Source organism: Caloenas nicobarica, chromosome 3, assembly GCF_036013445.1.
Source record: "Caloenas nicobarica isolate bCalNic1 chromosome 3, bCalNic1.hap1, whole genome shotgun sequence".
Taxonomy (NCBI): Eukaryota; Metazoa; Chordata; class Aves; order Columbiformes; family Columbidae; genus Caloenas; species Caloenas nicobarica.
In genome coordinates, this window is record NC_088247.1 from 110,825,994 (window position 1) to 110,853,817 (window position 27,824).

Below are 27,824 nucleotides of genomic sequence, written 5' to 3' on the forward strand. Positions count from 1 at the left end.
ATTTTAACTTCCCAAACCATAAAATTACATCATAAATCACGCCTGTAAAATTCAAAGCCAAGAGCTAAAAGTTTATAAAGTTACAAGAAAACCAATACAGGCACAAAACTGCCAGCACGATATTGCATTTGGGTTTCTGATAAATGTTAGGAAAGCTCAACTGAAGAAAACGTAGAGAAGAGCAATAAAAGTAACGGAGTAAACAGATGTATTTACAAGCATTTTAAAAATAAACAGAAGTACTAAACTACATTAATTATCTTCTGCTTACTCCTCACTTCTGCCAAAAATTCCTGGTCTATGCAGGGTATCCAGGACTGAGCTGCAGAAGAATGGCTTAGGATAATCAGTGTAAAGAATAAAGGGGAGAGGGAAAAAAAAAAAAAAATCTACAGTTCAATATGAGAAGCGCTAATACGAAGATTAATGATGTTTTAGAATAACTGACATACAGGTAGAATAAAAAAAATAAAGAAAAAAAACCAAGACCTAAGCCCATGCTTTTCAGCACAGCTTATGAAAAACCTGGGAAATAATCAAGAAAAACTCCACACGCTGAGGTTGCACTGGGTGATCACATAAATGCCTTTGATGTATCTTCAACACAAACAGAAACCTGAAATCAAATTCCCATGGAAATTCCAATGGAAATTCCAATTAAGGCGAAGTTCTGAGGCCAAATTATGCACGTGACTGCTTCTAGCAAGCTTATATTTGGCCTTTTCATTACACATCGGCACGGACACAGGTAACAGCTGATGGAGTACAACCCTTAACTGAAAACACAACACTCTCCCACAGTGCTCCATGTGCCACCCAGCTTTGGAAGTCTCGAGGGAAGGTAAATCTTGCAGCCTGGTGCACAGAGGAAAAAGTTTTGTCTAGAGCTCAACTTCTGCAGGCTCCTACTCCCTCATCCCTTGCATAAGAATAACCTTATGCACATGCATATTCTGCTACCTTCAGCCAAACAGAATTTGTATTTTTAACTGCTACAGCTACAGAGATGCATACTTAGATCTCAAAATCTTAACTCAAAAAGCATGTTAGAACCCGCACACTGCAAAGCACAGTCACTTTCTACATGCTTTATATATTTTGCTGCATGCATTTAACATACGAAGAGAAACATAAACTAGTCACTACCTTGAGTTTTGGCCAAAATAAATGAAGTGCCTCACCTGCATACATGTGGTAAGTCAGCCTCTCAATGAGCTTCACAACAGTTCCTGCCTTGATGATGGGGATTCCAGATTTGGGTTGCATGTTTTCTTCAAATACAATATTCTCTTCAGAGTCGGGTTCTGCAAATCTATAAAGCTCAGAATTTGGAAATCTCATCTGCTCCTCTTTTTCTTCCTGCAACATTGTTACATCCAACATCCTTTCCAGTGTGCTTCTATATTGCAAAGATATCAATGCTGCCATCCAGTTGTTTTTCTCTTCAGCTGATTTAGCAGCAAAAATAACACTGTTCTCATCTTTTAAGATGATTTCAAAAGCATGCCTGTATTCGTTAGTGTCGTCTTTATCATTGATCTGTACCTTTCGCATGAAGAACTTTTCTTTTAGACGATATTCTGCATTGCTAGCACCAGGAAGTCTTGGCTGGCCATGATTTGATTTACAGCAAATCATCAAGCCATCGAACAGAAATATGTGTCTCTCGTGCTTTGCTCCTACACGCGTGAGTGTTCCTTCCATGATGAACTCGTTACAGCATTGTCCAATGTCTTTACCCTCCCAACCATCAATATTTTTCTGGATTTCATTCATTTTCTTAATTGCTAGCTGTTTCCCCTTCATCTGCTGAGTATAGAATCGGCATGCAGATTCACTTCAGTGAAGGATGGGAGAAAGGGAGCCTATTAGTACACATGTATTTAAAAACCACAACCACCACTAACAGCAAAAACAAAAGATCATCTTCCTGAGTAGTGAGAATTCCACTGAGAATGCAATTTCAGCACTCAGTATCAGTGCCACTGCAAGCCTAGACTAACGTTGCTCTTAAATACCTCATCTGATAAATTTTCTACTTATCTTCTATGCAATAAATGTTTTGCATAAACACAAGCAACCAGAAGCAGGCAAGCCGTTAGAGCTTCTTAACCTAACAAACCACTGATTTCCATAGCCAACAAACAATTTTAGACTGCATTAATTTGAAAAACACACATTCAGAGAAAATAAACTGTTAAATGCATTCACATCCAAGCCTAAAGATCACGCTTTGCAGCACAGAACTTGTTTGGCAAAGAAAAACTGAAACAATTTTAAGAGCAAAAGCAAAGTTTTAATATGTTTAAATAACTGCACAAGTATCAGCATTAAATCAAACGGTAGATGGTATAGTCCAAGAATTTGCTACAAAGTGCAAGTACTAGTTATCTATGCATCTATTTCTACTATCCATTGGTAATTCTAACCAGCCATTGCACAAAAAACTCTGCAGATTAAGTAGTTTCAAATTCAAGAACATTCCCTTCTAATTACAGAGAAATGTACTTTTACAATATTTAAGTGGATATCTATTATCTGAGCATAATTAACCCACAAATGCCATAACTTTCTACGTACCAGTGAATTCTCAGAATGTCCCGACTACCAGTATGCAAGGACAAATAGAAACTAGAATGGTTTTAAAACAATAACAAATTATCTTGGCTTCGATGTCACTTCCTCTGAAAAAGCTGGGTTGTCACAAACCATTTCGTTCATTGTTTACTAAAAGAGGAAACGGGGAGCGCTGGATTTAAAGCAAAGCATTAAGAGCAGAAAGCAGGAAAAATGGAAACACGTTTACCTAAGCCTTCGTTTTGCAAGACTTTTGGAGCATATCCGTTCCATACTGCTTTGAAGATTTAGCAGGGCGGTTATTGCTTGCTTTAAGCACTCTTTATCCTCTTCATCCTCACTTTTTTCTTCCAATTGCTATGAACATTGAAAGTCAAATACAAAAAGTGTTACAAGCATTTTGGTATGCACAAATCCAGAAGTTTGACCTAGGAAGAAGAAATCCAACCATCTGCTGATTTCGCATGCTCCTGCTTGTTATTGAAGTTAATAGAGTAACCAGGTGCATTACTGACACAGGCAAGAGAGACAACTGCCTGCTAGAAGCTTAATCGCAGTAAAACGAGAGCAGCAGTCAATATTCCCCCAGACACAGACATGCTCAGGCACACTTTATTTACCTCCAAACTCTACCTTACATCTCAAAAAAAATAACCCATCAGAGGTGTTAAATCTTGAGAGAAACAAGAGAGGAAACAGATCCCCATACATAGTGTTCTACAGCACAAGATCAAATCTGTGGGATGTCTGTACGTTTGCAACGTGCACAAACACTCCTGGAACAGGCAAGCTGGACCTAAAGCTCAGCAAAACCCCTTCATTGCATTCATAAATAGAAGATTGCAAGGGCTCTTACCTCACTGACAACAGTCTAATCAATATTTCAGGCTGGAAGGGATATTGGAGATTATTTTAGCCAACCTCCTGCTCAACTGCAGAGCCAACACAGAGATCAGGTTGCCTGGGGCCATACTGAGTTTTGAATTGCTCTCAGGATGGAGAATCCACCACCTTTCTGGACAATCTGTTCCAATGTCTGAAATCCCTCACGGTGATTTTTTTTTCTAATAGCTTATCAGGATTTCCCTTATTGACTTCTCACAGTGGAATACTTGGAAGCACTATGTAGTGTGAGAAGTATTTCTCTGTCTTCCCCGTTCCATCACACAAAGACATCAGGAAGGTTTCCCCTCCAACTGAGTCTCCTTTTCTCCAGAATAAATAAATCCCAGTGCCCCAGCTTCTCCTTCATCACATGCTCCATGTAAGTGCTCTTCTTCCATGGACGGGTTGCTTGTCAGTTCATCAGAAAACATTGGGGCATCTAACCACAGCCACCTTGTAAAACCAGGGTACGTGAGTCCTTATCTGAGCACACAGCTACATTAAACAGTTCGTATACTAACTAAACTTTTCTTAAAGAATGGAAAAAAAAAAGTTATAAATGAAAACTGTACGAGAAGCGTTAATACTACTGTTTTGTGTCTAACTATCACCGTTTTTTATAAAATGAGATCTGCCATGTTTTTTCATCTTAAATCTTCATTTAAGCATTAACATGTTTCACATTATAGCCAGTGAAAAAAATGTTGACTACAGCTGTGGCTTACAGATAAAACAGAGATAATTATATACAGGTTACACACCAAGAACTGGCTCCGCACAATTGAAAGATTGTTTGACAGAGGTGGTTTTTAAAAGCGAAGCAACAGGGTTGCATGCACCACAATAACAGACACTCTTGGAAACAGCACAATCGCACTGTTTGCTTCCAGTGTGAAGTGTCAGTATTGTCCTCCAAAAGCCAACTGAACAGACACATTTGAAATTTGAATAGGTCATAGAATAGCATTAATTTTTTCCCCTGACCAGAGATAATCACTCAGTGCAACAGCTGTCAGTGCCAAAGACTACGTTATTTGTGTTTTCAGCCGTAAGGATGACCACAAGGTTTATTCTAGGCAGCTTTGGTTCATGTAGCATAATCTGTCATACTCTCGACCTAAGCAGCGTTATGCATGAGCGCCTATTCATGTGAAAACCACAGAAATAGGGCTGACAATGCACCATAGCAGACACTATTTCGCAGAAGATCTTGGGGAGGGCACGTCACCCCAAGAAAGAACAGACTACCCTCATCATATTCCTCTACTCTCTAGATTTAACACAAAGGTATCGTGTTCCCCTTGCTTCCGTTGTGCAGATCATCTAGGTTTAGCAAGGGCTTCAGATGAGGCAGATGCAGCACTGCTGGCAGAAGTCCTGAAAGCAAGCTAAGAAAGATTCTGCATCTTTCCTGCACAGGAGTTCAAAGGAGGCTCTTTGCCTTGTGCATTGCCTCTTTGCCAACTTCCATCAAGAGAGTTTGGCTGGATTTCCTATCATCTCTGGGTAGCTACCTTTCAACAATAGACAAAATTATTTTAGCCAAGACTCCTTGAAAACAAGCCCTATTAGATCCTACAATATTCTACCATTTGCTTGTAAGGGTACCACAGGAGACAGAGTAAGGAGCAAAAGGCATGCAAAACACAAGACAAAAATCAATGAAAACTAGACTCAATATATAACAAAGCCTATGAAATTATTTCCTTCTTTTTAATATTATCTATATAACCTAAATGCTCCAGTCAAACTAACACAGATGCATTGTGCCTAGCATAAGGCAGAACAAAAATGGCCCATAGCCTAAAAGAAGAAAGTTTTTAAAATCTGGAAAAATCTCTCAAGAAACCTATACAAATGTAGGCTAATGTGTATAACGGGAGCGCTAACCAAAGAAACAGAAAAATAAACCCCTATAAAGGTGCTACATTGGGAACATTTCTGATTACTTAAGAACTCAAGTACCTTGAAAAAAAAGACTCGCTGTACATTCTCATCAGAAACATATTGGTACAGATTAGCATTCCTTACTGCAATGCATTCTGCTTCTGTGCTGAGTTTAGAAAATGCTTTTTACAGCAATTCCTGCCCAGTTGCAAAAACTTCAGTATTCACAGAAAATTCTATGTCCAAAAGCAAATTAAGTGTTTCTATACAGTGCTGGACAGAAAGCCATTGTTTAAGACTAACATTTCTCCATCAGGATCCATTGGAAGTAATCCATATTTCCAACTGTATATACAAACTAAATAAAAGTCTAGTGAGTGTAATTATGCTCCAGCTTTAACATTTAGAAAGCAGTGTTTACAAGTATGCATCTTCTTAAGCATTAGAACAACACTAACAGCAAATCAGACAGTGCTGTGAATTATGAAGACACTTCTCTGCACACGGAAAAGGAATTTGAAAGTTTATACTCTAGCACTGCATAATTACCATAAACTGCTATCAAAATCAGTCCTAGTCAGAACTGAGCTTAAATTACAGCAGTGACTCTCATCTTACACTGTCCCCAGACAGTTTGGAGGAAGAGGTTACGGCAAGTGAAATGGCATCACTGGAAATTCATCCAAGTTTCTCTGCAAATCCCACTGATTCTTCTATAGCTGTGCAGTGCCCCCTAATGAAAGAATCAGGTACATGCTAAATAAGTGCACCTTTTTTTTTTTTTTTTTTTTTAAGATAAAAGTGCCCTGTGAAAAATACTACATTATTACAGGAAGGAGATGCAGATTTCTGATTACCAATAGTATTATAGTCATTGTGGGTTTTAATAGTCTTATGAGAAAAAAATTGATTTATAATTATTATAATGATTCACAATACTATAGGCGTAGTATCCTGGCCATTCAAGGAAAACAAACTTGGAAAATAAATGGCTAAGGAAAGTATCTAAGAAGTACTCTACATTCTAGGCCGCAAGCTCTGAAGAGTTATCAAGAAGTAGAAAACAAGGTATTTTTTTCTACCTGTTGCATTACACAAAGATTAGACATTTATAAAACCAGGAAATTCCAAACAGATACAAAAGAAATCCTCCTCATGTGGTACAAAATTAAACTATGGTAGTCCTTCTTTTACACCATGAGGAAAGCATCTATCTAGAAAGGCAATGACAGAAAATACTTTTATACTTATGATGAAAATATGCAGATATAACAATACTAGTAAGTGTCTCGATGGATGTAAAAATCTTGTACTTCGAGGCTTACATCACAATCTAGACTTCTCTCTTCCTAGAAGATTATTCTAAATCTAACCACTGAAATCCGTTAACTGCAGGCTCCCCAGTTCATCTGGGAGGAGACTGCAAATTAGCTCCTATGCACAAAAGACACAGCAGCATATGGGAGGCAGGGAAACTACAACCGAATTTGCTTACGCTTAACTCAAGATCACTTGATTGTAGGTGCTAACAATACTCACTGTCCCTCAAAACATTAATCCAAGTAGTTTAGTGCATAAATGTCCCACATTACAGGTGGAAGCTGCACATAGCAGTACCCAGAATGAGCTCAAACTAGTATTGGTTCAGAGAAACTTCTTCAAAACCCACTGTGTAATTTTCTCAGACATCCTGAAGACCACAGGGAGGCAACAAAATGCTCATATAGCTGGCAAAGCAAGCCTGATCTGCAGTGTAACCTGGCTACCTGCTCTTGTTCACAAGATCTTGCAGTGCACTGACAGCAGGGGCTCCAGCTTCTGTTCTAATGCCTCACCATTTTCTTCCGTGTGTTTCTGAGAACGGGGTACCTACCAAAATGCAATCCTGAAACAGGCTATTTTATGATCAAGAATAGAAATGAACACAGCTTCTCCTCTGACAAACGCAGGTGGGCAGGTTTGCCAGCACTCTGCCATAAAAGAATCCTGGAAGCTGGCTCAATAGCATTGACCTGCCCAAGGGCTATTTTTGACTTTTTGCAATTCCTCCAAATAACAAAAAACTCCATCCAAACCAGCAGTATGCTGGGGAAAAAAGTGCTCTCATATGCAGAAACCTTAATTTTCAGAAAGCATCAGGAATCATCTGCAACAGTAATTGGGGTCAACTGCAGGGAACACTACACATTTCTGAAAAATTAAAAGGCACTTCACACTTGAAGCTTAAAGGAAACTCCATGCCATATTTCTAGATGTATACACACAGCTTTAATGCATAGGAATTTCAAAAGTCATTTTTGTTTTCAACATCAACTCGGAAAATTTCGAGCACAGTGCAGTAAAAATGTGCATACATTTACAACTGTTTATTTATATATATATTACAGCAGAAGTGTTTGCATTGACAGTCAAATAGAAATTAATATATTACTGAAGTAATGGTAAAAACTTTAAAGTTTAACTATGCTTTCTCAGTTTAATTTTTAAAAGTTACATTTAATCACACATTCTTACACAAACATGTCAAATATCAAAATTCAGATATCAGATAATTAGTTACAAAAAGCTCCAGCATTCTCTTGGAAGTATATTTTTAAACAGATACGAGCTAAAAAGCCCTCATCTTTTATTTCACATGAAGTTTTAACTTGCATAATACAAAAAATGGTCAGCCCATTGGGAAGCATATTGTAGAAGTAAAGCATGAAAAGAGTGGAAAATAAGAAACATTTCAACTTTTAGTGCAAGCTTCCCAGTTCTTTCACAGCTTGATGATGTGACTCAACATAGATCTCAAAGATACAGGGAAAATTTAAGTATACATCAAAATTCACCTGAGCCCAAAAAGGTTAGACTAAAGGAACAAGTGAATTTAAGGAATTGATACTTTGATTACTTGATGTGGATGCTCTTGTTTGGGGAGGGGGTGAAATGAAATTAAAATAAATTTGTTTCAGAAATAAATTACACTACTCTGAAGTAAGTACCACTTTTCAAATCAGGATGTACACTGAGGAAAAGTCAGGGAGAGCTACTCAGAAATATATACCACAAAGAAATCTATCCGTTGATGTTTCACCAACTCAATAGCTCGAGGTTTTCCGTAACAGGTTTCTTACATGGCAAATTTGCCACTAGCATTCCCACAAACGTGTATAGCCTGTCAGGACCATACTTCAGATTATGTCTGCTCAAGTGCTACTCTAGCCTGCTACGTATCTCAACAAGTAGCTGCCCAGCAGAAAAGTGTCTATTTTTCCTTTTAGTTTCTGCAACTGGGAAGCGATTAATGTATGTGAGCAATTCTCATTGAGCTTACAAAATCAACATTTCCTTCATCAAGGAACAGATACGAACCCAAAGCCTTGTTTTTAAATAAGTTCCTTGATGTTCTCATAAAACCATTTCCTAAATATTCAGACTTTTTGTAGGCTACTAGCTGCCATATATGTATTTTATATGCCCAGATTCCATTACTAGGGAAATGGTTACTTGGTTTACAGGAGGCCTTGTTTTCTCAGAGTACAGAAAACCCATTTGCTCTGCATTCTCCAAAAATATGGGTGGGGGTTTTTTTGCATATGCTGATGTCTCCTCCACAGCAGATTCATTACCTTTCTGCAACAAACGTACAAGTTCACACAGATCCTTCCAGAGCCTTCATGCTCTGAAATTCTCTTCTTTCTTACTGTCACTTTGGTTTGTCTCATCATTATTAGCAGACCTGCAGAATACATTAGAAATTTAAAATTCATAAATACATTGATAACATTTAGTTAGATCAGTATTTGAAATATCACAAAAGATTTACCTAAGTGCTTCCACACTTGTAACTGAGATCTTCCATTTTCTTCCCCTAAATTTTCCATCATAGTAAAGACAATTCAATTTGAAAACATCTTCCCTTTCTCTTTTGCAATTCCAAAGTGGATTAAAATCCACTTTCACTGCTATGATACAATTCAAATCTGATCTTTGCCAGCCAAGTTCACAAGGCCTTCAGCATAAATGGATGGCACCTCTTTGTTTGGATAGAAATGTATGAATTTTTGAATGCTACATAAGATGAATTCACAATTTCAGAGATCACTCTGGGAAGCAACACTAGAACCCTGTTAAGGAAAAAATAAGCAGAGGAAATGAGGGCTGACAAGCAGAATCCCATCTGTAGACTTGGTCTACAGAAACCATGAACGCAGCTTGTTGTTTTACTTGTCTTTATTTCCTACATCCTTCCATAGATTTCCACTGAAGATCTCAAAGTATTGACAGAAAATGCAAACCTCTACTGCTACAAGAGCAAACATAGAAAGCATGCAGGTAGTGGGACAAAAATCAACGACTCCACATCCAGAAACATTTCCACTGAAGATATCAAGTATATGAAAGTCTCAACCATAGTGCTACCTCTCTCCGAGGATCTGCCTTTTTTACAGAAGGTGACAGGAATGGAGGCAGGAGAAGAGGACAGGGAAATACACTACTGCTACTAAAAGATTATACAGAAACACAAGTGTATCATGACTGCCACAGTCACAAAAACTAACATCATCCTACAAGAGTCGAAAACCCCAGCTATGATAAGCTTCTTAACATTCAATCCCTGATGGACTACTTGTGTCAAAACTTTTATTTAGAAGGATCAAAATTTGTCCAAGTTCTTGTAACATGCATCTGTTTTCATGAGAGCTTGGCCATGGGTGTTCAGCACAAACTGCTGCCCTGTAAGCCGGAGAGCTATCTAGCATCACCAGCAGCAGTCACTGAAAACTGGGAACAGATCACCAGCCCCAGAGAACAGTCTGCCCCAGGACAGCTCTCCTCACTCCCACAGTGCTGGGGAGAATTTGCCTTGCAGGTATTCCTAGAAAACTGATGAGCAAACAGGACTCTGGAACCCTGCAGTTAAACATGTAAGTCAAGTCAAAGGTCGGAGTTAGTGCTTCATGTGACTCCCCAAAGAAGGCATCATGTATATAAGATCAGTCTGGCCCTGTGCCATCCTGCTCCCTTCTTCAAGGGATCAAAGTACAGCACTTGTTGGTCTGGCAGCAGATTGACAGTAACACAGCTCAAGTGTCACTGTGGACAACACGTGAAGTGGAAGGAAGAATTTTTTTACTTTTACTTTTGTTAGATTTTTATCCAGCTTTTGCAGAAAAGCAATTTTAGTGGGATAATGGAAAAAACATATTCTCCAAGGTAATTACTTCTCATTAGAAAATTCCCTGGAAAGAGACATCTGCTTCTCAAAAGCCCAGACAAATCCTGTGTAAAAAGAAAAAAAAAAAGCTATACCACAGAACATACAGCCCCATCACAACTCCATAACAAATTACATAAGTCATTGACAAATGAAGTGATATACATGTGCATAGATGTATCTCTGATACAAACACACAGCAAATCCATTGAGTACCACAGCTAGAAAGAAAAAATTAAATACATTCTGAATAACTTTTTCCATTAAAGAGTTCTCAGAGAGTCCAATTACTTAGATTAACGATAAGCAAGTTTGTGGAAAAAGTACACACAAACACACGTGACAAAGTTTTATTCTCCCCTATCATCTTCCCTTTGGCTGCCAAACACGCAGCTGACTTAAAGTGTAAACCCACTAGCATACTAGCATTTAAAGGAGAAAAGCAAGAGAAGTGTTGTCAATGAAACCACACAAGCAGGAAAAAGAATACAGAACCTCATTTACCAGGCTGTATTACCAAAATGCATATGTTCTGTACCTTTACAACATTGCAGTTGTAATATAAGTCCTCACAGCTTAACCATATGAAGTTCCTTAAATTTTTCACCTACTGTCATATTCTAGGAAATATCCTCTTAGACTTGAGACAAATTTTTACATCACCCAAGCATTTTTTTTTCCCCAAGAAACACTCAAATACACTTTGCAGTCCGTATCACACACTAGCAACAGTTTGGTCAAGCTACAATTCCTCCAGCAGATAGGCCTTCACCTGTCACAGAGACATGAAATTGCACATTATCTCCAGTGGATGTAAAGTAAGTCATCTTCAACTGCAGTTACACACACAAATACATGTAAAACATTAATACTTCTGCTTTTACTTTTATTTCAAAACAGTATTGTACCTACAAGTTGCTGTGTTTGGAAAGAAGCACACCATACAAAGTGATTTGAGAAACTAAAATCCTTTGCTGACACTAAATACTTCCTTAAAATAATTCATAGCTAGTCTGGATCTGTGATTTTCTGGTTTTAATATTAATTAAAGGAGACTAAGAATCAACTAAAGCAAGATAACCTGTTAATTACAGTGCCTGTACTAAACACAAGCAACACAATGTTTTGAGACGGTGATTTATAATTGCAGATACTGTAAAAACTTTGCAGACTGCAAAAGTTCAACTAATTAAGACTCAGTGATTCTCCACCCTGGGCTGGGTTGCACTGGTTACAGATGGGATTGCAAACCAACTTCATTAAATTTATTACACTCCGGATTGTAAGCCTGGCTGAAACAAGGTGGAGAGAGTGAAGTCAAAGCCCAAAATCGTTTGGGCTGTGTTGCCCAACACGACACACAGCAAGAGACTTACAGGATCAACCTAAAAATACTCCTAGTCCTAAACTACTAACGTTTCACCACCCTGTGCCTTCTCCAGCAACATGTAACACATTTAATACCATCAGGTTTGGAAGAGGGTTGTTTCTTATCTTGGAAGACCTTGTCAAACCAGATTTTTTTTTTCGCAAGTTACATTAGCATAGTGAAAGAGGAAGGGAAAAAAAAAGTTTCATTGAGGAGTATTTCTGAATTGCGAGTCAGACTGGCAAGTTTATCATCTACTAACAAAGTTTGGAAAACAAACAAACAACACCCTAGATGCTGTTGTGAAATGAAAGCATCCTGAGAATTTAAGATCAGTATAGGTAGAATTCCAACTAAAAAATATTTGCAAAGAGACAACGAGTTTCCATTCATAAGTCACGCCAGCCAAATCTGCGCTTTTAAAAAAAATCATCTATCTAGCTCTCCTGCTTTCCAGAACACATTATTTTATCTGAGCAAAGTTTATACATGGTTTAGCTGTTTCTAGTTGGGAAAAAAAAAAGGATTTTTGAAGTAATCTTCTATTTACCCAAAGAAAGGAAATAGTATCACACATGGACACAAATTTACAGCATCTAAAACACTGCTCAATTCAATTAAAGTTTTATAACTTCTTTCTTCAATAGCTCATGGTCATAAATAACTGCACTATTTGCACTTTCACTTAGGAGTCCAAATTTAGAAAAGCCAATTCACATTATCTGAAAATTTGCAGAAAAGCACAGTTTCACATGAAGCTGCTATTTTATATAGTTACTTTCTTCTATAAAAGTTTGGGGACTTTCAGGCTGGTTGAAGGAAAACACGGCCCTTAGTCATATGCTAATTTTCCAACAAAGTTACAGCATGGAGCTTCAGCTAAAAATAGTATATGTATTTGTGTGTTCCTGGTGCCCTGCCAAACTTCAGGAGGTCTTTAGTTTCTAAAGAGGATAACCATCAGCAGATAGAAATTTACTTTTCTGTAGTCTGTATAGTTAGAAGGTAACTCTGAGATGCATTTTAAAGAGGTAACTTCAAAGTATGCAAGTTTACACAACATAGCTCAAAGAAAAATGCCAACTCCTTTATCCTTAAGTATATCTATATTCAAGAAAATAAAAAGTTTTTTTCCACATACTACTTTGCCAACATTTTGTCTCTTTTTCATAGCATTTTAAACTTGATTATTCACAGATATGCCTGCAATCACTAAATCAGGTCTCTAACCATACAAAAGAATTAAATACAACCTTGCATCAGTGAGAAAATACCCTTCTATCAAGCCATTTTTAGAGTACAACCAAGCTGGAATCTGTTCGAAGACTCCAGAAATAAGAAATAAATATTATTTCCAGCAGAGACTACCTGAGGGAGGGATTCATATGATGTACACGCACATATGTACTAATTGACAGATGAAGCTCCTGCCATGAGAGCTAATACCTCTCTCTTCACGTGCTTCTATTATCCATCACTGCCCATTATGTGTAAGACATATGACAGGCCACAGCGACAGGTGTCCCACTAAAATGTGAGATGAGGAATACAGTGGAAAGAAAGCCTAGAAGCTTACTGTATACAGAACAAAATCCAACCCAACAATATCAGATTTACACAGGGTGGGGGGCGTGTGTATAAAGCATGAATGAGAAAAAGGGCAAGAATTTTATATAAAGCATTAGGTCAGGAGTTGCAAAAAGACCGATACCCTTCTGGAGGTGGGCTTAGCCCTAAAAAAGGCAAACATGAGCTGTTCCCTATTTCTATAAGTACATAGGCCCTGTTACCCCCTCTAAAATTACCAATGGTAAGAAGCAACACAGGATGCCTCTGTGTCAGACATTAATCCTCCATGCTTTGGCTGTTAAGTAAGACAATACCATGTTCACGTGGGAGTACGCAAAGACACTAGGTACTGCATTTTGAGACTGTGAGATAAAAGTATGGGCATAGAAACCTTATGTCTGTGCAGATCTTTATCATACAAAATGCAGACAAGCGGTATCACACCTCCCTTCAAATGGACTGTCATGAAAGGAAATGCTTAATATGTTAAAAATGTCTGAAAAGTCAGAGCAAACCCATGAGCAAGACAAACAGATCAAGCATACATTCCAAAATGAAAAAAAAAGCTCATCTTGTATAACACGCGCGACGTGCTAAAACCATGTGTGTAGATCTAAATCACTAAAAATGGTGTTACAACTGTAGACACAGACTCAAAGATGACCTAACTACTGGGTTATCCCAAGACAACCAAACAAACATTCAAGACAAACACACCCAGATTTCTTCAAAAGAGCAGAGATATATATATATATTTATTTTTTTTTACTTCTGACCAAAATTTCCTCAAGTAATTAAGTTTGGAATGCTGTATCCCTTATGCATTTCCATTAAGCCCAAACGAAAATTCTACTTGAATTTTTCCTCAAAATGCTCTATACTTCTTAAAGATCATTCTTCAATGCTAATTGATAAACAGAAAAACATTCTGCAGCTGTCTTCTTTACGTGTGTATGTTACACAGCCTTTACTGTTACCCTGCTGATGTGAGGTCCCATTACAAAAAGCCCAAGAACTGTACATATATCAACCAAGACTTCCCTTTGAAGGCAAGGTATCACCTTGACAACCTGACAACCACCATGGGACGCACACTGCAAGAACACCAAAGCTTTTATGAAAATAAAATTAAGTCTGAAGGGAAATCTTACTGTGATTTTAAATTTACAAAGTAACAGCTTGAGAAAGCCTTGGACATTTCCTGTAAAACAGTCTTACCACTGTTGAAACAACCATTCCAAGAATACAAGTACCTCGATCTCTACTGCTTTCTAAATTAATAGTAACTTGATTATTCAACACGAATCACTAGCTGCTGTAAAACTTCCACAAAACTACAAACTGATATTTAGTTACAGCACGCACCAGAGCATATAATTTGCTTTTCTTTCACCATAACAGTTTTATTATCCACATTCCAATAAAAGGTTTTATACTTAACTAAGCACACAAAGATCTGGTATTCAACACCGAGAATTATGAAAAAACATCAGAATGACACAACATTCTTACTTTTAGCAGCTCAAAATAATGAAGACAGTGGTAAACAGGGGCAAGGAGTAGCCGGGGTAGAACATACTGAACAGCTTCTTTAAAGCCTTCACCTATTGACTAGAAACAAAATAAGTTTCAGTCTTAAAACAATAAATGTATTGAAGTAACAATATAATGTAATTAATGTATTAATATCAATTATATGGCCTACTTAAAGGAAAGTTACCTGTAAATAAAATGCTGCTCCTGGCTTTGATAATTGACTTAGAAAGTGATCATGAAAACCAGGTCGCAGAATATCTTGTGCATATGATTCATATGGATCAAATGCTAGTTCCTAAGAAGAAATACAGAATAATTTTACAAAACTGTTTTTTTTAAAGAAATATGAAGTTTAGATATTAAACACCTATGCTACATAGGAGAGGCTTTTCTGAATACTTTTTCCAAAACACCCATAGAGAACAATCAATACCTTTACATGCAGACTCATGGAGTAATTTGGTCTGGAAGGTCAAATGCTCCAATTCCCTGTTCAAAGCAGGGCCTGCCTGAGGGCCAAACCCACATACAGTATCAAAGCTAGCTGAGGTTGCTCAGCATCTCACCCCAGTTAAGTTTTGACCACCTTCAAGAACGGAGGCACCAAAACCTCTCTGGGTAGCCTATTCCAATGTTCAATGGTTCTCACTGCAGATTTTCCCCTCCAGTATCTATCAGCATTACCCTTTTTACCATTTGCATGCTCTCTCATACCTCACAGTTCTCTACTGTGAACCCCCAATAAGAGCCTGCCTCAGTCTTTTCTACACCTTCCCTTCAAGTAACTGAAGGCAGCAATAACATATCCTTCCTCAGACTTTTTAAGATGGAATAAACCCAGCACTCAACCTTCTTTGTACGTCACGGGCCTCAACTCCATCATCATGGCAACCCTCGTGTATAAGCATATCTTGTACCAGGAAGACCAAAACCAGACACAATATGTCAGATGTGGTCCCAAGTGCTACCCAGAAATGAACGCTCAACCTGCCGGCTACACTTTTCCTAATATCACTCAGTGGGCAGTCAGCCTTCACTGATGATTCCTGAGGATCTCCAAGCCCTGTCAAGCAGTACTGCTCCTCAGCCAGGCATCTGGACCACTGCACGGGGTTTTTTTTGTCTCAGGTGCAGAACTATACATTTGTCTTTACTCAACTCCATTTCTCCAGCCTGTCACATCCCCCAAGAAGTAGCCCTGCCCTCCTGTGTGTGTCCCCACAATGTGACATCAGCTACCAACTTGATGAGGCAGACCCTCTCCCACAACACTAACACAGACATTAAACAGTACCAGCCCCAGTATCAGACCCTGAGGAATGCCACTAACCACTGGCCACCAGATAGACTTTGTATTGCTATTAACAGTCCTTCAAGCTTGCCAGTCCAGCCAACTTCCCACCCACTCTATAACTCAACAAGCTAGTTTACATCTCACCAAACTGACTTAAGGATATGAGAGCCTGTGCTGAAGGCCTTGCTTAAGTTCAGATAAGGGATATTAACTGCTCTTCCCTTTGTCCATGGAGGCAGCCATCTCCTCTTAGAAAGCAGCCAAGTTGTTCAGGTACAGTTTGTCCTTCAGAAATGCGTGCCGACTGTTGCAAATCACCTTCTAGTCTTTCATGTCTGGATGTGAATTCCAGAAAAATTTGCAAGTCTTCTCAGGGACTGAGGAGAGGCTGACTAGCTTCTAGTTTCTAGGATCCTCCTCAGTCTTTTTGAGATTAGACATGCATATTTTATCTCTGGTCACTGGAGACTTTCACAGCTCACCACTAAATTCTAAGAATTCTAGACAGTGACCTTGCAATGACATAAGCCAGCTGTCCTGCCCCATAGACTTACATATAACCACCTTAGACCAATAGCCCCTAACTTGTGCTTTAACTTTCACCTGTCTCCCTCAATCTTTGGTAGCGGGCCTAACTTGGGAGACCTAGAAGCACATCTTGCTAGTAAAGTCTGAGAAAAGGAGACTGAGTACACCTCAGCCCATTTCATGTTCTCCAGCACAGGTCCTCTCACCCCATGAGCAAGATACTTGTGTTTTCTACCATCTTTTTTGTGCTATTTTACAATACCTTATAGAAGCTCTTCTTGCTCTCCTCCACATTCCTCACCAAGCTTAATTCCAGCTGAGCTGCAGCCCTCTTAATATCATTTCCACCAACCTAGACAATGTTTCTACATTCCTTCTAGGAAGCCTGTGTTTCTTTCTGAATCACAGTATCATTTAGATTGGAAAAGATCCTTAAAATTATCAAGTCCAACCATTAACCTAATACTACCAAGTCCACCACTAAATCATGTCCCTAAGCACCACAGTTACACATATTTTAAACACCTCCAGGGATGGCAACTCAACCATCTCCCAAGGCAGCCTGTTCCAGTGCTTCACGACCCTTTCTGTGAAGAAATTTTTCCCAATATCCGATCTAAACCTCCTCTGGTGCAACTTGAAGCAATCTCCTCTCATCCCATCGCTTGCTATTTGGAAGAAGGGACCAACACCCTCCACGCTACAACCTCCTTTCAGGTAGTTGTAGACAGCAATAAGGTCTTCCCTGAGCCTCCTTTTCTCCAGGCTGAACAAACCCAGTTCCCTCAGCCGATCCTCACAGGACTCGTTTTCTAGAACCTTTACCAGCTTTGTTGCTCTTCTTTGCATGTGCTCCAGCATCTCGATGTCTTTCTTGTAGTGAACAGCCTGAGTTTGGTTGAACAGGAAACTCCAAACTGCACTTGTCCTTGCCTCCTGCTGCACCTGCCCTTTTTCTCACGGACTAGGAATGCATATTCTTTGTGTTTCGAACATACGACATAAACAGCTCTCCTGAGGCCCTTTCTACTCTCAAGGCAGCCATCAATGTGATCCTGCCTCCCAATTCCCTGAATAAGCTAAATCTGCTATCCCAGAGCCCAGGGTCTTCAGTCTTATCAACTTCACTTTTCTCAGGACCTTAAACTCTACCATCTCTACCACTTGTGGCCAAGCCTGCCATTAGCTACAATGCTCCTGTCAGTTCTTCCTTGTTCAAGAGAAAGAGGTCAAGTGCAGCACCTTTCTTAGTTGGTCCACCAGCATGTGCCACAAAAAGCCGTCCCTGGTGCCTTCCAGAAATCTTCTGGATTACTTGAACCACACTAAGTTGTCCACCCAGTAGATGTCAGGAAGGTTATTCTCCCAAAAGAACCAGGACCCATGATAATGAGATGACTCCTACTTGTTTAGAGAAGGTTTTGGTCACTTGTCAATTAGACCCTCTTTGCAGAAGCAGCTTGACCACAACATGCCCTCTGGTGGCCTCCTCTTCAGATCTCATTCCTTAAGCATTCAACCAGCTTATTATTCATTCTGTAACAGAGCTCCATGTATTTGGGCTGACCTTTCAAGCCTCCTGGCCTCATCTTTCCTACCTGTCCTTCCTGAGTGCCTATATTTTTTCATACAGTCCAGAACAGGGGAAACAGACACCAATGAGCTTTTGGTCATCCCACCTTCTCAGGAAGAAGGCGCAAGAGCCTTTGTTGTCATGCTTTCTGCTATGCATGTCCTCCTCTAAGTTCTTCAGTCTGCAAGCTTTGGTCTCCTTCCACTAACAAGCCTAGTTCAAAAGCCTTCCTCACCAGCTTAGCAAGCCTCTCGGCAAAGAAGCCCTTGTTCCACTTTATCTTTCCATAGCAATCCTGATCTACAGCTGATTTACAAAACACCTCAATTTCTGTCAAAGTCTAGTCACAGGTGTTTTGTTGTTTTGTGGGGTTTTTTCCTATTTTTTTTCTCTCCTGTGCTCTCTGAAGTTTAAACAGCCTTACAAAAACTGAGGTTTAGAGACTAAAAAGGTAAAAGTACTACCAAAAATGGGCAGTCTATTCATCATGGTGGATCTGAAAGAAGAGATCTCAACCTAAACAAAGGCAGCTAGAAAAGAAATGCACTTACCATCTAAGTGCAAGTCATTAAAACACATATGAATAGCAAAAAAACCCTCAAGTATTCTCTTACCTCTGCCATGTCTTCAAAACAGCTGCCTACGAGTGGATGAGGACTACCTTCATCTGTCATTTCAACGGTGTCTTCTATATGGCCCAGTAACTTCACACTAAGTTCGTGAATGTCCGATATACGACTAAATATATTTTCCACATCCTGCAAATAGCAACGGAACCAGAAAAAAATCAACACAGAATTAGACACAATTTCTAAGAGGAAGAATGCTATGTGCAAAGCTACTCTGTTATGATACAAAAGTCAAGCACTTCCTTAATCAGAACAAGATTTTATATTATATTTTATTACATACTTCCTGTATAATTTATGCAAGATCATACTTCATTTTTAAAATAATTACTACATATATGCATAAATATATTAAAATTTACAATTATTCAGATATAGCAAAGAGAAGTGACAAATCTTAAATTACAGGCCTGCAACTGAATATAGGAAATTGGGTGGCTTCTTCCACAGTTGTACAAAACCAGTGCTTCCCCACAAGTGCTTCTTCTACTAGTGATACATTAAACTGGACAACAGGTAAATTCTAGAAGTGTTCATCTAGATTTTCAGATATTACAGTAGAGGATTTTTTTCTTTGTGGTTTATACAATACTTACATGAGATGAAAACAGTTTGGAGTTGGAGGCATATGGCTCTCTAAAAACTCTGATAATGAGATTTAGTTCCCTTATATATTGTCGAACCTCTGCCATAAATGACTTCACTAGGTCATAATAGGTTTGCTCCCCTGAGGTGGAGGGTTCCTCATCAGATAAAGTTAGTGCACTTAAATCTTCTACATCTTGATGGAACATATCCATTAATACCTAGGTAGTAAAGAAGGGGAAATCCACAAAGTGAGAACAACTTCTTTTCAAGACCTTCCAGTAAGTTATCAGTAAAGGAAAACTATTATTCCCATGAAATCAGACTGATCAGCAGTAAGATTTACATATTATCATTCGACTGAGCATTACAAAAGTAATAGTCATTGCTATGAATTTGCAATTCATTATTTGCAGTGGCAATATCTGAAGAATTCCCAGTCATTTAGGCCAATCCAGGCATCTCTCCAAGAACGTGGTTCTAAAATAAATTACAATCTTAGGAGGTCTATGAAGTAGACAGACACATTTACCATTTAGCTGTATTCTATTACTCTGAATTAGCCATACATAATCTAAGTTTCTGAAGCCACTATATTATCTGAAGTCAAAAAGCCCGTGCACTTCGGCTTTTCAGCTTTAGCTTTAACAGGAAGTCACACGTGATCATGCTCAGAAACCTATAATCTACCTGTGATGAATACTGGCCTGCCCACACACTCTGCACGGCCTGGTTTCTGTCTTTAATAACTCCCAAGTTCTCCTGTTAAAACAGACCCTTGAGGAAGGGCATCAGCTTTGGGAAAGGTAGTAGTCACATTGCACAACTACACAGGCAAAAGGACCTCTAAAAACTATGACAACCAGAGGTCCCAATTCATACCCAGGCAAGGCTTACCAACACCAGCAATTAATAATTCAAACTTCTCAAGAGAAGTGGATCACTGAACGCTTCTTCCAAACATGGTATCTGAGCCAGGAGTCATTACAATGACTTAGCAAGTTGCAAACAGATACCACATTTCAGGTTGTTTCCATGATACTCAAAGAACATCTTAAAAGTAAACTAAATAAGTTGACTGAAAATTAGTAAAAGGCATCCTAATTTGAACTAACTTGGGCAGAAATAAAAACTAAAGAGAGTCCACAAACAATCTACAATGATGCAGGAAATCTTAACAACAAACTGGCATAAGATGTAGCTCAAGATACAAGATGACTTTGTCCTGAGATAGACAGATGGGACTGTATTTATAGACACACCTGCTGCCCAGAGCTACACTCCTTCCAGGAAGTCATGCATGTATCAAACAAAGCTTGTGAACTTCAAAATAAATGAGAACTTAAGTGCTGCTTGCTTCCAAACAGCTGGAGGTGAAGCCATGGCGACCTATGCCTGTTACTGCAGAGACTGACATGACTGCTGTCAATCAGTGAAAAGACTGCAGGATAAAGTTGTAAATACTCCTCTGAGAACCACAGGAGGGAAGGCTAACACATTAAACATTAACTAGAGTTTTTTTAAATGGCAGAAAACAGAATGAAAAGGTGTTTTTCAAAGTACCCATAAAACTGGAGATCAAGAATTAAACTTTTGAATGAACCACAAACAACATGACATTTACTCTAGTATTTACAGCAGAAGTCTTCTTTCTTTAAAGCATGTTACAAGCACTTCTCCAGAAGACATGTCGGTTAACCAAGCTGGTGACTACTGATACTAGACAAATGAACTATTCCACAAGAGAATACCTGGGGATCTGTAAGTTCAAGAGATGGTCTAGTGGGTTCATCAGACTTGAACATTGGAACACACACATCTACACAGAGCAGTAATTCTTCACAAAGGTCTTGTTCTAACACTCCTCAAAAATATACAGGCCTGGTTAGGAGGGAGATGGGCACACAGCACGTTCTTTCTCCTAGTGAGTCAAAGGTCCCTGCAACGCATCCTACTCTTAAGCTTCTCAAAAGCAGGACGATGGACATTTTGCATTAAGACTGACTTCTGAAGCTCTAAGAAGGTGATTAATCTTTTAAAGGCAGCGAATGTACATGGAACTCAGGTTATAAGAAGAATCCTAACTAATTCTGGGGAATGGGACATTATATAGGGTCACTACTGTAGGAAATTACATGGAATAATGCAGGTATTCAAGGATGCCTCAACATTTCTAACTACTTCATGGACACAGTTCTAGCACATACCTGAGCCAGAGGATTCCAGGCTGTATTCAGGACATGTGTATATCACTAGTATCAAATACACAGAAACAAAGTAACTATACCCCAGATATTGAATTTAGAGCAGTGAGAAACATGAGCAGATAGAAGAAGAAAAACAGCTTGCATTTTAAGGGAGTTTGTTTTTTGCAAACAAGGCAAAATTTTCCAGATAGATGGATGGCACAAAAGCAAGTGTGAAAGTGCTAGAGAAAAAAATGGCACACAGGGCCAAGAAACTGTTCTGGTTGTTTTGTTTAAAAAGATAAAAACAAGCAGAACACATGTTATGGGTAGGAACATAACATACTATGAAGTTTTTTGATGCAACTGGAAAGAAACCAGCTTAGGAGCACTTTTCAATGGCTTGTTCTGTTGAGGCAGTAAACCTCAGCCTGCTTCAGAGTCTTGCAAAAGTTTCTTCAGTGTACACATGAAAGAGTTCCTCCAATGTAATGGAATGAAAGTTCCTAAATCACCTTCCTCATGGCTTTTCTGCTCAGCACCTTTCCCAGGATAGAAGTATGCAGCAACAGCACTTGTTCCTGATACTATTCTATGACAAATATTCAAACATACACCTCCAAACCCTGCCCTAATGACCCAGACAGATACACCCAAAAGCAAGAGTGACCAAGACTACTGTTCTGAGAAGTACTTGACTCTTCAAGACCCCACGAGATATCTTAAAAGAGAGTAAAGAAAGTAGGATTAAAAAAAAAAGGAAGCAGGAATGATACAGAGGCATTCATTGAAACACAGAGATGATCCCAACTGAAGTTATCAACATAGACTGAGACAAAATACTGAAAAGAGGTGGTAAATCTGAAAATCCCTAGACTTCAGCAAGATTCGAGATTTTTAAATCCCATCCCTTGAAGGATTAATTTCAAGCTTTGTTTTCTAAACAATGGAGATGCTACTGAGGTAGCCACAGAAGCTAGAGTGCAAAGGCAGACGGGACCTTGCTCTGTCACTGCTGGGAAGAGGCGATTCCTGTCTGAACCTAATGAATCTTCTGAAGCTACAAGAAAGACTACCTGCAGATAAAAATACGGACTGCTAGGAGGATTAGGCTGAGATCCTAATGCAGGACCATCAAAACACTACTTTTTACACACAATACAGTCTTATTTATTTTGAGAGAACACTGAAGCTTAATTTCAGCCTTCTTTTTTAAAACTACAATATGAGGTTCCACTATTACAGCTTAGGAATGTTGAATTCTCAAGTTAGTGCTGCTCCACAAATTTTAAAGTATTCACACCTTGCTGAGATTAGACAACTGATATCAAAAGGAAGAGAGACTTAACTACTAATAAGCACAAGGAGCAGCTCTGTAAGCTTAATTAACTTTTTGGTAGTTTTACTCTATTATTGGAACCATACTTTATGGCAGCAATTTCTTTCAAAGGTACAACACTCCACGTATTTAATAAGCAACAGACATTGTCCTCTCAAAACTTAACTAAAACTTCCATTAACATGAGAAACAAGAGTTAAACTTACCTTATCAGCACACATTGCCACTTTAATATCTTGTTTTGTAATCTCATAATGTCTTATATTCCGCACGTAATTCCCAACCAATTTTAAGATGTCTGCAGAAATGTATTCTAATACTGCCACTATGTAAACAGACACTTGGTGGTCAATTTTGTAGCCTAGAACTTCCTGAAAAGAAAAAAAAAAAAGCATTCCCCTGTTACTCAGTCCATGAAACACAGACCATAGGTTACAACTAAAACCAGAAAGTTTAAGACCCTGCTCAATAAACATTGACCACATAACCACATTCTGTTTTAGTAATAGAAACAGTCTGTACTAGTAAAAGAAACAATAGTCTGTAGGCCTAGAGAAGACACAGTGTCATTGTAAATGCTGCTCTATTAACTGTGGAAGTGACAACAGCCAACGACTGTCCCAAAAACCTCTCACTAAACATTTAGGGCTATTTCCAGAAGTTTCATGAGCGTTTTCGTAGTCATGCAAAATAAAACAAGAACAAACAAATTAATAGCAAATGAGTTCTTGGCTTTGTTTATCCAATAGAGAATAAACATTTTTCTAAGGGAAAAAGAAATATATGCAATTAACTAAACTGGAACACTTCAAACTATGTCACAAACATAGATATTCCTTTTTGTTTACATTTTGGGCAGCATACAGACATAATATGAAAAACAGGTGTCAACTTCTAATTGCATTCTAAAAGCAAGATTACATCACTGCTTACCTTTAATAAGGGATGGATTTTTTCTACTGGGAGAGATAATGGATTTCTTCGTTTTCTCTTCTCAATAGCAGACTGAGCATCAGCTATTGCCCACTTATCGATAGGATGGGGAAAACTTTTTTGAACACGATCCTTAAAAAAAAAAAAAAGGACTGAAGGGCAAATGCACAATCTGAAAGAGCTTAGCAATATTGCTACATTATCGAATCGCTTGTCATTATTTAACAAAGGAATGTTTGCTAACTTTAGTACTTCAACTATAAAAGCTTGTACAATATGCATAAATTTTATCATTTTGGTACATGCTGCTCACTACATTCATAAGGCTGTATCAGAATATCATTATCATAGAACAATCTAGTGCTCAAAATTTGAGAATGCGAGAATTAAGTTGTCATTGCAGGCACAATTTGCTCCCCTTGTGCACATGCCTGGTAATTCAGCATTTAAACACATGACTATATTTTATCCTAGCACTTTGCTTCCTGTACAGAATGGTCACTGAATGAGATTATGGATCTTCTGTTCCACCTTTACTGATCAGCATATGGCCCAGATTGTATACATAGAAACTGGCAATGAACATAATAGGAAAAGAGAATGTCAAACAGCACCCACGTATTTTAAAACAGTGAAATAGTCTATAGCTGGACCATCTATGCCCCCGTTTATGTACTCATTCCAGCAGTCAGGGTGCTTGAAGACATCTACACTCTCCTATGCACTGAACAACTCTCCTGCTGGAACTCACACACAGGTCTATGGGAGTTCAAAAGCTTCACCATCTTTGGTAGTCCTGGATGTTCACCGATGCAAGAAATCTTAATTTCTCAGATAACTTCACATTTTTTCAGATCATAGTTCCCACTGACTGTTTCGGTTGCAAGTGCTCACTTACGTAAATATGAGCCCCGTTTGAGCAATCACAAAATGAGGAAGATGATGTTAATGACAACTTACAAAGAGCTGGTACAGGACAAGGTACCTAAATAAAAACTTTCTGACAAAAAACTGGGACAGAATACCATTCTATAAAGCAGAGGTCCTACCAAAAAAAACCCCAAAAAACCAAACCACCCAAACCAAACCTCATTCACTAATACCAATTCACTTCCCTAACATAGTCCAGCCTGCTGATTGAACAATAGAGGTGTCCTGGGGGAAAAAATAAATGCATATGACCACATAATTCAAGAGAGCATCATCATGCATAAACACAAATGGGGTAAATTGAGGTTGCTTGTATCATCTCAAATTCTTGCACTTCTCATTCTGACTTCACAGCCGTAAGACTCATAATGCAATGCTGCGTGTCAAGTTTTTTGTTAGTACTGTTTAAAACACAGCATCAAACAATCTTCCACAAACCTCCTGTCTCTTGAGTTGCCAGACCAGAATGGTGTTGCAAAACAGGGCAGCCATTAAAGGGGACACTGGAACACTATTAGAGGTGTCATCAGTGTTCAAAAGAGAAGAGAAAGGATGCAACTCACGAATCCTGAGCTCAGAGACAGCTATTTTTTTTTTTTTAAGGGGTTTTGTTTTGGGGTTTTTGTGTATGTTTTTTTGTTTGTGGGGTATGTGTGTGTTTGTTTGTTGGTTTCATTGTTTTGTTTTGTTGTTTGGGTTTTTTTTCCCCCATTAGTCCACTTTCTTCAGAACTTGAGGAAGTTGCATTTATTTTGTTACCTAACCCAGCACAGGCAGTCCTGAATACTGGAAAACAACAGGCACACTGCACACCAAGTCTGTGACTCGGCACCAAAGTCTTCAAACCACAGTTAAGCACAAAGGACTACTAAGATATCCATGGGCTTAGAAGCTCAGCTAATTTGTTTCTCAGATGGAGAAACTCAGATCAAGCCCTCTTCTCTAATATCAAGCTGCTTTTCTGAGCAGATGTTGCAGATTTTTGAAAAGGCAATTGTAAGAGAAGAGGTTTCTATATAGAGGAAAGAGGTGTTTCCTCAACTCATTCTGAGAAAATGACTGAACTATTTTTGTTCAAATTTCTGGGAGGACAAGGGATGTATCAGCCTAAATCACTATGCTGAGAAAGCAGCACAAGAGCCTCGGACTAAGCAGCTATAGTTTGCATGAAATATCAGTGGGGAAAAAAGATCTTCTGAAAAGAACCAGTCAGCTTTATGTACACAAGTTACGGTCACCATCTATTACACACTACTACAGTTCAGAGGCAGTTTTACTGTGCATTGAACAAGAAAATCAATTGATAGGAAAATCAGCTATTAGGTAACTCAGCAGGCTTTATGCAGAAGGTTCTGCTACATAAAGATATTAATTATTGCTTTCCTTTTTACATAATGAAATGATGAATATATTAACTTTTCATACAACAGTTCAAATTATTTCAGATTTGTAATAATTATTCTCTATACCTCTACATCCAGAAAACTTCTTGGTTGGGCTTGACACAACATATTTAACAACTGGAGAATTAACTCCTCCACATACTGTAACGCATCTTCAGTAGAGGAAAGTTTAGGATGGACTTGCACCTGAACCTATAGGAAACAGAAGAATTCAAGCTTTGAGTTTTGCTCTTCCCCAAACCACATGCTTTACTTACAAAAAACCCACAAAAAACGAAAACCAAAACAACATGATAAAAGAACGAGCCAAACAGCTCAGAAAAATCCAACCCAAAACCGCAGTTCTATTAAGGCACACCAGATGAACATGACTGAAACACTCATCTACACCTGATAGAAACACTAATCTCAAATATTAAAGATACTCAAATCACTGTGACATTTAACGTCAAGAAAACAGCTAGTTAATAACTGTGCTTAGCAGTGCAATTAGGAAAACAGTTTAAAAACCCTGCATATATTTATCTTTCTCCCCTAGCTCTTAAATCATTGTTTGTACAAGATGTTTTAGACATGGGGTTTTCTCCCTTTTACAACTCATTGTTCATCACTCAATCTATAATAATGAAATACAGAACTTTTTTCACAGAGACAGCACTACAGAAACAGCAATGACTTCACCAGTATGTAGCCTTCAAATTATTTAATCCATTCCTAGTTAGCTCTCACTAAAATAAGATTGGTTTAGAAGTTTGTTTCCATGCTGTTTTTTAAAAAACTATGTCAGCCTCTAGAGTAAAAAACACTTCAAAAAAGGCCACAGTGTTGTCCTGGCATTAAGTGGCAGTTGGGAGGTTTTTAAAGTTTGGTCCCTGTACTTTTATGACATACTTGTACATCATAAGTGTCTGTAAATTCTCACTGGTGTGATTCCACTGAGGCACGATCCTCCTTGCTCCTCCCATTATTTTTGCAGACAGACATTTAACTTCTGAAACAAGCCTCCAGTATAGCTTTTCTTTGCACATCTGTAGTTCACAAAACAGCACAGTTCTAACCAGTTTAAATTTCAGGTATGCAAATTTCAGGTGCTTCAGAGCTTAAACAGACTGGCAGTTTAATCTCAGTCCTACATCCATGACAAATATTATGCCACAGCAAGCTGACTGTGAACTTTTGCAACGGATCTTTCAAGTCCCAATTTATCATTTTACCATTCCACTGCACGCAACTCAAAATGCCTCCAGTTTTCTCAGTCACTAACACAAGAGTTGAACCACCTTAAACCAAACCCCACCAATCTGTGTCATCCAAATGTTAAACCTATGTCTATAGTCAAATAATGGTGCCATAATTATTTAATTTCATACCTGAGTTTTCATTCCTCTTCGCGGTTAT

General features: G+C 38.5%; 1 protein-coding gene across 5 annotated transcripts in view; it reads right to left on the bottom strand.

Annotated features, from left to right (window-relative positions):
- SOS1 (SOS Ras/Rac guanine nucleotide exchange factor 1) overlaps positions 1-27,824 on the bottom strand; it is a 50,795-nt gene that overhangs the window by 14,704 nt on the left and 8,267 nt on the right. For all 5 annotated transcript variants that reach the window (XM_065630778.1, XM_065630777.1, XM_065630780.1 and 2 more), the window contains 9 exons: positions 26,493-26,618; positions 24,094-24,225; positions 23,367-23,531; positions 19,647-19,856; positions 19,036-19,179; positions 15,211-15,321; positions 15,003-15,101; positions 2,807-2,934; positions 1,182-1,837 (listed from right to left, as the gene is read on the bottom strand). In XM_065630778.1, the coding sequence (XP_065486850.1) occupies positions 1,182-1,837; positions 2,807-2,934; positions 15,003-15,101; positions 15,211-15,321; positions 19,036-19,179; positions 19,647-19,856; positions 23,367-23,531; positions 24,094-24,225; positions 26,493-26,618 (1,771 nt within the window). The remainder of the gene's footprint in view (positions 1-1,181; positions 1,838-2,806; positions 2,935-15,002; positions 15,102-15,210; positions 15,322-19,035; positions 19,180-19,646; positions 19,857-23,366; positions 23,532-24,093; positions 24,226-26,492; positions 26,619-27,824) is intronic.